The 9,616-nt window shown below is 39.7% G+C and overlaps 1 protein-coding gene and 1 long non-coding RNA gene across 5 annotated transcripts in view; one reads left to right on the top strand and one right to left on the bottom strand.

The window, feature by feature from the left end:
• The window catches only part of rasa2 (RAS p21 protein activator 2), a 54,163-nt gene extending 47,688 nt beyond the window's left edge, over positions 1–6,475 (bottom strand). Inside the window, exon 1 of the mRNA XM_006637821.3 lies at positions 6,330–6,475. Coding sequence (XP_006637884.2) covers positions 6,330–6,387 — 58 coding nt within the window. The 5' untranslated portion in view covers positions 6,388–6,475. The remainder of the gene's footprint in view (positions 1–6,329) is intronic.
• A 14-nt stretch (positions 6,476–6,489) lies between these two features.
• Positions 6,490–9,616, top strand: part of LOC107079143 (uncharacterized) — a 37,290-nt gene continuing 34,163 nt past the window's right edge. For 2 of the 4 annotated variants that reach the window (XR_001480102.2, XR_001480103.2), the window contains exon 1: positions 6,736–6,844. This is a non-coding gene — a long non-coding RNA (uncharacterized lncRNA). The other 2 variants (XR_011191427.1, XR_011191426.1) reach the window with 2 other exon arrangements.

A 9,616-nucleotide genomic window follows, 5' to 3' on the forward strand; every position in this document is an offset into this window, starting at 1 on the left:
TAAAACTGATGAATCGATCTAGATACCCTTCAACGTTACTTTCCAGTGCTCTGAAGGCCTTCCATGTACACATCTCTAGAAAAATCAACCCTTAGGTCTCAAACACCACTGTGTCACACACTCGGGCTCATTTTATATTCATCATATCTGATACTACGTCCGGGATCCCGGCTTGTCTTTCACTGAAAGCAGACAAAGGATGCACTTCTTGGCAATGGTGTGCTTGAGATTCATTTCATGCGTGCACACCCCTGCTTCGATTCCCACAAATAAAGCTTTCAGCTTTTTTTTTTCCCCAGTCTGCAACCAAAATGTGAATGTTCATTCATATTTTGCTCATTTTTATTAAGCATGCTTGAACTGCTTTAAGGAGTCATGAATAAAGCCACAATTGGGGTGACCTTCTTATACCAATCAGTGGTTAGTGCTTCAGAGCATTGACAGCACAGTACATTACGAACACTGGGCTGCCTGCAAAGCAACACCAATTATTGCCCACAAAGCCCACTTTGTCAGCTAAGCCAAGTAGTTATTCAGGCAAAAAGGGCAGGAAGTGAAAAGGCGTAAAGAACTATCTGTTCCAAGCATGTGCAAACATTCACAAAGGGTTAATGAGAGTGTCTTTGTGATTTCTTTTTTCTTGTTGCTGTAGAAGCTACTTCTTTTAGCTTTTTCACCTAATACCACTTCCAGCATAACGGAAACAAGCAGGAAGACTGTGGTCACTTGTCTTTCGTGCCGAACAAGTCACTGTGAGAAATGCAAAGGGTAAACTGATTTGCTCGAAAGCCCCAAATAAAAATTGTTTCAGGACAATTACAAAATAGTGATTTCATTTTAAAAGATCTCACAAAGAATACTCTACAACCCCATAAATTAAAACCAAGAGAATAACTATTTTAGTTTTTATTAATTCTTTATGATTTAAAAAAAATATTAAGCATTACACTGACCTGGAATATAAGAATTCGGGGTTAGCAATTGCACGACTAAGGCAATGCCTTGATTTGTCAAAATTGTATACGTTTGATCACTGCTGATCAATTTTGCTTCTGTGTAACGGATTTATGCCAGACTTCCATACCGCCTTCTCAATTTAACTCAAAGCCTAAGTGTACAACTGAGACAAACCTATTATTAAAGCTTCTGTATGCTTAAATTGGTATAACTTAAAAACAATTGCCAAGCATTCACCACAATCAGTAGTTCCTTATGTATTGCAAAAGTGTTAAACACAAATATATCAACCATTAGCAGAAACAGTACTGAAGAACACTCCAGTTTTAATGACCATCAGCATGTTACAAAACAAACATTAGTATCAATGACGTAAATTGGTGCTACGAGACATGCTTAACAAATTAATTATCTAAAAGAATACAGAAGGGACAGTCTGAAAATCTAATTATGTTGTAATACACATCTTTAAGATTTCTTAATGTCTTACTACAGATCATGCTAATTAACAGATCTTTTTCTTCCACAGATACTGTACATTACACTCTACAGACAGATTGTTTTAATTTTCCTTCATGAATAGAAACCTGCTAACAAGAAAAAGAGCAGAGGTGATAATACAATGTAAAAGTAGATATAATTTTTTCAATATAATTCTCACTTCTAAATTAGGCACAAAAAGCTGGAAGGAAAACTGGGCATTAATAAAGGCGGCTCTTGTCTTCTGCGCACTCTTAAAAAAGGTTTCATAAGATGGAAAGCCTTCATCTGTAACATCTATAGGTACTTCCTCTAATTTTTTTGAGCCTCCCAAACGTTTAATAAAACATGGTTGCGAAACTGTGCGCTCTAGAAGTACGATAAAATGAATACCCTTGCTGAAAACGGATGTGTTTGGGCACTGCACTCCTCCTCACAATCAGAACATCACCTTGGCCCATTTGGCAGTATTCTGAACAAGTTTTTGAACCATACTTTTAGATTGTCTGAATAAATCACATTTTCTTTTTTGCAAAACTGGAAGAAAGGACTGATTTATACAAAAGTATAGTTTAAATGTTGTGTATATATGTACAAATTCTCACTCCAAAAAGATAACTTTTGTTCAAATTAAAACACTTTAGACAACCAAATCCAGCATGTTGAACTGGGGCAAAAGTCCAACCAATCAATAAGCAAAAAAGCATTTATCTTGGATTAGATTATTTTTATCTAAATGACCATTTAATCAAAGGCTGCTTTTTTCCCCATTTAAAGATTAAAGGGAATAACACATTCCCAAAAGCCATCACTTGAAATAAGGCCAATCTCAAAAAGTCCCTACACAAATTTTCACCAGGGCGGATGCTACTCTTGATGATGATGAAAAGTCTTTTAAGCTGAACTCCTTAACATTCTGGTAACTGTCCTTTATACAAAGGGATCTGTCCTTCAGTCCTCCTGAACTGGCTGATAAATGGGGGGTTACAGTACCTAATTGTAGGCATTTTCCTGTCACAAAGTACTGTTTTCATTAGCTCGGCAAAATACATGGCTGAAGAATGATAACCAGATATCAGCAAACTGCAGCTGATAAAAACCAATGCATGACCAACATTTCACTTTTAATATCTTAAAACTAAGCCGAGAATATCTTGTTTAATCAAGATGTTATGCAGTTCTCAAAAAATGCATCTTTTGTATAAAGGTTTTCATCCAGGACAGTTCAGACTTGGCTAAATTCTTTCCCATTCCCTGTATTTTTTACTTAATAACTGCATATGACTAGGAGCAAAGATACTATTTGGGCTGCTGTGCACATATCTGCTGCAGTTTAGTCAGTCGTGTGCCAGCATTGCTGAACTCCAAGTCTTCCTGTTTTGTTGTTTTACCTTTTATAGCTTCAATTAATCAAAGTAACAGTTTTTTTTTCTGGAAAATGGCATTTCAGTAGTGCAGCACTAACCACCTCTGCAGACCTGTTTAAATCGGGTGTCACACCAACAAGATGCAGATTCTGTGAAACCCTGCTTGTTTCTGTAGTCTGGATTATAAAAAGTCGCAATGTTTTCAACATTCCCTCAGCGCTCTTCAAGCTTCGTGGACAGCCGTAAAACCACCGACATTTCTTTCCTACACACAGTGATAAAGAACCATCATAGCAAGGTATCAGAGCTGAGCCGACTTATTTAAAAAAAAAAAGATCCTGCTACAGTACAGTTGTCAGGAAGTGGTTCTGTCCACAGAACATGTACAAAAAACAGAGCAACATGGATCTGGAGGTGAAAACCACATTAGTTCATACAGAACAACCCAGGACTCGTTTCTGGTTTTGTCAGTTCAGCAATATGTGAATGAAAGGTTAGAACTTTAGCAAACTTGCTGCTGTGTCCTTTAGGAATAGAAACTAGAAGAAACTACTCCTAAGCATTTACATACTATTTTGGAAACATAGTCCCCTGGATAACTTTGTGTTGACTGTCTGTTGTGTTTACTGTACATAGATTAAGCAAGTCAGCTAAAACAGAAAATTGCTGCTGAATGTATGAACACATCGAATAACCTGACTATATAATTATAGGGTAGAAGGATGTGGCTGTGCAGCTGAAGGATCACCCCGACCAAAACAAGCTCAAAAACCAAACTGAACTGCAACAGCCTCTCAATAAAATCAATATAAATACTCGCAGCCTTACACTGGAATGGCTTGGCACGTCAGAGTACATTTTGCACTGACATACCAAAAAGTGTAAAACACTTTGGCCATCAAATATAATTATCTCAAATGGGTTCAGTGTGCCTAATCCAAAAAGAGTTACGATCATCCTCATCATGACCCCACAATAAATAGTATTAGAGAGTGCCCTTTAAATAGGCTTGTCCTGAAGTTTCCTCATCTCTCTAAACAGCAGCAGATCTGTTCACGGCCCAAGGCACAACTCGACAAGTTAAAAGTATACATTTCCTTATGTATGTCATACAGAACAAGCCGTAACGCTGGCTGCTCTGTTTGTGCAAGACAAATACTGCACTAAAAGAGAGGGCCTCGAAATTAAAAGGGTTAATCTCCCCGCCACCTGTCTGTGTTATGATTTTGGAAGAACGGCTTACAAGCAAACGCAGACACGATGAGCTGCCGACACCTGCTGTGAAAGATTTCACCTAAACATCAACACACCCCCCCCCCCCGCTCTGTCGAGTACACTTTGCCAACACCTGTCCCACTTGTACCACACACCCCTGTCTCACAAACCAGAGCCGGTGCACAGGTGCATGCCGTATGCAAGCCACCACAATAGCAACTCTGTGTGGACCAGAAGAGAGACACTGCCCTTACAAGAGGCAAAATGCAGCCTACAAGCCTAAGTCACTCTTCAGCAAGGAGCTCAGGCTTTCCGGTCTCCTCAGTCTCTTACGCAGCTTTCCCTTTCATTCCCCAGATAAAACCAGATTTCACTGTCAACTCTCTAAACCCACCTTCGGAGTTCCTCTCCCTCTCTCCTTGTTATGAGGTGTCTCAAGTGTTAGCAAATAATTCTGCCCTTTATATGGGTCTACATCAAGTATAGAGGTTCTAAACAATAATAAACTACGGGTGTAATGAGTTTTAAAAGAACTCCATCACTCCAACAACACATGCATTGTTGCTTTACAGTGCAATCCTGCTGGCCGTTTTTTAATGCTGTTAAAGGCTATCCTTCGATAACAGACACAGTAAATGTCCCTTCTGTGGACATCGGTCAAGTGTTTCTTTGCGAGAACAAAATGTGACAAAACAGCACCTCTTCCTGCATTGCCGTCTGCCATTAAAAACATTGCCAAAAAGTTAAAATTAAAAATAGAACAAAATCTCATTGATCATTTCCAATTCATAAATAGCAGTGGCTTTCTTATCTGAAAACTGCCCTAAAATGAAACACGAAAGTATTATTCAAAACCTCTCTATACATTGTTTGGAAGTGAACACTGAGAACACCCTTGATATTAATCAAAAGCACACTACTGACCTCAATTAAAAAATGAACCTATTTTAACCTTGCACACTAAAAATGAAAAACATTCTGCACCTCACCACGTGCGACTTGGAGATGGAGCTGGAGAACTGCGTGGACAGATCCACAACTGATGAACAGTGGAAGACAGGGAAGATGAAAGTGCATTCCTCAACCCAGGGATCCCGATTCAAACTCAAGTCTCATTCACAGCTTTTATTTTAGGAGAAAAAAAAACACTTGTGACCTAGCTTCTTGCTTTTCAGAGATGTCGGCATACTCTGGTATAATCAATCACTTTAATAGCCTACGAATAAAAATAACCTTGTGAGCTTTGTCTACAGTAATGCAGGTCTATTCATTAAACGGGGCAGATACTGAAGTAATAGACTACATTACAGTCCACCACTGTACCATGTATGCTGTCCTGTTATCTGTTATTAAAGAGAGATGAGCAAACTTTATGGTTTTGGTCCAAACCTTTTATTCCTTTTCCCATTTTACTGGCCAAATAAATGAATTGGGAATCACGTGGAATACAATGTCCTCCAAACTGATTCAGAAATCTCCTGAAATATTTATAGATTCGATTCTTGTGTAAACTGCTTTTAAATTCAGAACTCGTTAAGCCATTTTTCTTAATTTTCTTTTCATTTAGTTACTGAGCTGTCAGGAAGCCGCAGCATCCTGCCACTATGGGACGCAACGAAGCAACTGTAACCCAACTGCTAGGCGCAGAAATGACTACATTGCAAGCGATTTTGTTTTAAAATTCATTCCTCGACAATTCAATTTTCTCCTTTCAAAAGAAAAATAGAAATTGTAGCAGCACCGCAGTTAGTTTCAGTAGTTAATGCAATGAGCCAACTTCCTGCCAGCAGCGTTTCGCAAGTTTCGTTAAAAAAGAATTGTATTTATAGAACATCTTATAGCAAAAGAAAATCAAATGAAACTGCTTTCCCTATTATTCAAGGACATTGACAATTTTCAAGAAGAGGATATGCTCTTAAGCACTGTTATGATGCAAACGTTACAGTTGAAATAATAATAAACATGGCACCGCCGTTTGCGAATAGCATGCCTTTTTCTTTGTGTTTTAATAAATCGTAGTGGTACGTCGCACAAAACAATAAAACGCGTTTTCTTCTAAGGGCTATCTGGTAATCATAAGTAACCTAAAACGGGGGAAAGAAACCCGAAGTACAGTAAGTCAGTCAGGCCCGACTGAAACATCACTTTAAAATCTGCCTTTAACAATGCTTGGTACTCCGGCTTAAACGCGAAACCGTGTGGGTCCGCACCGCGCCCTCTGCCCTCTCCCCTCTCCTGTGCCTTTTGCTTTTCGCTTTCCCCCTCCGAAGCACGAGCTCGGCAACCAAACAAATAACTATTTACACTTACAAATCTTTCCCCTGAGGCTTTGTAAAATCCGAATCCCCGTGTCGTCTTCTTCCGCCATGGTACAACTCAGGTCTGAGCAGTCGGTACATTCAATACTTCTTATCACATCCGTTTATGAATGTGAGACGAGAGGCCCGGCCTACCCGAGCGTCACCGAGAGTCGATTGGCTACGCGACCAGACCCGGCAGGAACTGGGAGAAAATCTTGCGGCACACACAATTAGTAAAAAAACAAACAGAAGCACCCACAGAGGGAAAAGGAAGGGATACAACGGAGCAGATTTTTATTTTATTTTTTTTTTAAAGGTGAAATGTTGTTTGTTTCATTTTGTTTTGCGCAGACAAGGACACTTTATGAGTTAACACAGAGAGCCTGGGAAACGGGAGGCGACGTGCGCGCGTAGGTGGATTATTTCTTTCCCCCCTGTATAGAAAGCAAAGGGCCCTCTTAATTTTGGAAGGTTTTTAAAAATAGTGTGTTCTCAAAGTCTTCATGGGGTTGAATCATCTCTGAGGTAAGAAAATCTGTGTCCTTATTTAACCAACCCAATTTCATTAAACGCCTTGTGCCAGTTTATCGGTTCCGTACTTCTGAGTACTGACGTTATATTTTGAGTCGTGTTAGCAACATGGCAGGTAGATTTCCGAAATTGTGTCTTGATTTTTTTATTATGCATTTGAGTGATGCAGGAGAGAGTTTGCGTGGTTGTTTATCTAACTTTGTTGGAAACAGTTTCACGTCGCTGCTGTTGAAACTGGTCCCGATGCGGGCAGTAATAACACAGGGAAAGGCTGCGAATTCTTTTGTTGAGATAATAATCAGAAAACAGACGTGGTGGGGTGAACTAAAAACCGACTACTCCCCTTCCTAATGTGGACTGTCAACATGCTCACAGCCGGACCATCTGCTCGGATCCTGAGTCCTGACAGTTGTTAACTGAGGGCGCAGCCGGGACAGAAAAGGTGTCAGCTTCCTCTGCTCCCTGCTTTCTGTGTTTGGCCACTAGCTTGGACCAGTAATTGATCAGTTGATAATATGAGCTCTTCATTCTGCACGATACAAAGTCACTGCGAAGACATTATCTACAGACAATTTATGGGCACATGCATATCTGGCCGGATACTCCCCCGACTTACCGACAAGTCTTTGACAGCCTCAGCCCAGCAAGCGGGGGTGGCAGCATAAGGGCAGTATAAAGTACTGCACGTACTTCAAAAGCACACGTTCAGTACAGTGGAACCAGCAATCCTTTATAGTGGTATCAATGGTAAGAATATAAAGGCAGTGTTAAGAAACAACGTCCTCCTTATGATCATAGTTTTAGGTACGTTTTAAGCAAACAGGTCTTTTCTGTTGTGCCTGTGAGGTGGAATTCCCCAGTTATTTTTTTTTTCAAGAACGAAAGAAAACATACTCAAGAGCTTCGTTACCAAAATCTCAAGGCCTTGGTGGCTTAATTGTCTGTAAATTGTCCCTTAGTCGATGACATCAACTTCCAAAAGTCACCTTATTTGGTGAACATCCAGAGCAATAGAATATTGTTAGTGCATCGTCAGTCATGAAGACCTGGGCGAAGTACTGTAAATATTTCTGCTGTTGCAGACACAATGTTAAAATAGGCTGGAAAGGTAGCGACACTCCATTTCTACTCCGACACTGAAAAGTACTAACACGCGTGGGCCGTTATTAGACTTTGTATTAGAACTTTATCGTCAGCTCTCTGTTGAGATTCGTTAGTGAAAATGAAAGCAATGGCAGAGGGTTTTATCCCAAGTATAAGACGCACGTGTCGAAATCCTCTGCGTGCCAGAGAAATCAGAGCCTAGTTCCTAGCACAGTTACAGACTAGCATGGTGTTTTTGTGCTTTTGGCTTCAGAGTAGAAGGATTATATGTCACTGGGTCACTACATGACACCTGTAGCCATTCCTTAATTTGCATTGCTCAGACATGCTGATAATTGCACATTATAAGCTGACTCCTGGTCTGATATACAGTACTAAGGCTCAAGCATCTTTTAAAGTATGTTTTTGTTATGCAAAAACGTTGCCAGAAAAAAGTAGGCAAGACTTAGTACAACTGGTATAAAGCCGAGAATATTACATGAATTCAGGGTCTAGCAGCTGTGTCTGGAATTTGACTAATTCTGAACTGAGGTTCTGCTTAGAAATACAGTATGTCAACTATCTTGCAGCCATTAATAAAACAGGTAAAACCCAATGCCAGTAACAGCAGCATTGCTGACAAAGCAGCATACAATACTCTGCTGAATGAGAATATCATAAAGACATTGGGAGTGATTCTACTCTGACCATCCAATCCATTTGCTGTGAAATGGCCAGTCTGCAAGGAAAATAAGGATTGTAGAATTTCGTTTTTTGTTATCGTATTAATCTTAGGGATAGTTCATTACGAACAGCTATTACCTTTCCATTAGTTGATTTGCTGTTGGATCCCTCATTTATGAATCCCAGGCCTTCACTGTTTAAGCAAGTCTCAGTGCCTGCCTGTTGTACCTGTAGCAATAGAGACTTGTTTCCATCTGAATGTACAGGACAAGCCTGAGTCACTGATGTTAAGCACAGGTACTGTAGTTCTTATCTGTGCAGCAGTTGCCCTCACTGAAAATCCAAATCGCATAGATTTACAAGACAATTTCACATGGAATGATGTGTTCTGGGTAAAGTGTCAAACGGAGCGTGGAAAATTAACGCACACATTTATTTAAGTAAAATGTTTAAAGTCTCCTATTTAATATCACAAATCAGTTTGTCGTGAAGCTTAAGGAGTAAGCAGGAAATGAAGTTTGATGAACATTGGCTGGAGGAACACTGACACTGTTGTCTCCAACACTCCTACTGTATGTCACAAGCTTATCCTTGTGTGGCCCATGGCAATTGTACAACTTCCTCTTAGTGAGCATGATGTTTGAGTGCTTTGTGAACCAATGATGGAGAACCTTACTTAAATACATAAAAGGATACTTTACAAGCCATCTAATAGTCTTCTTTACAAGGTATGTTTTACTTTTACCTCAAACTTTGTGTTAGAGGATAGTGCTTCCATTGTGGATCTCTTGATTGTCGTCACAATGGGATTTAAGCAAGGCCCAAATCAAGACTTAAACACCCCCATCATTAGCAAATGGTGAACCAGAGATGGGTGGTGACTCTTTGTTTATTATAAAACCCCAAAGGAAACCTGCTATTAAGCAATGGGTGAACTGGGCTCCAGTTTGATTTGGCATGGACTTAGGAAATACAATAAGTATAATTTCCTGTAACTGA

The sequence above is a fragment of the Lepisosteus oculatus genome, chromosome 13, assembly GCF_040954835.1.
Source record: "Lepisosteus oculatus isolate fLepOcu1 chromosome 13, fLepOcu1.hap2, whole genome shotgun sequence".
In the NCBI taxonomy this organism is placed as follows: Eukaryota; Metazoa; Chordata; class Actinopteri; order Semionotiformes; family Lepisosteidae; genus Lepisosteus; species Lepisosteus oculatus.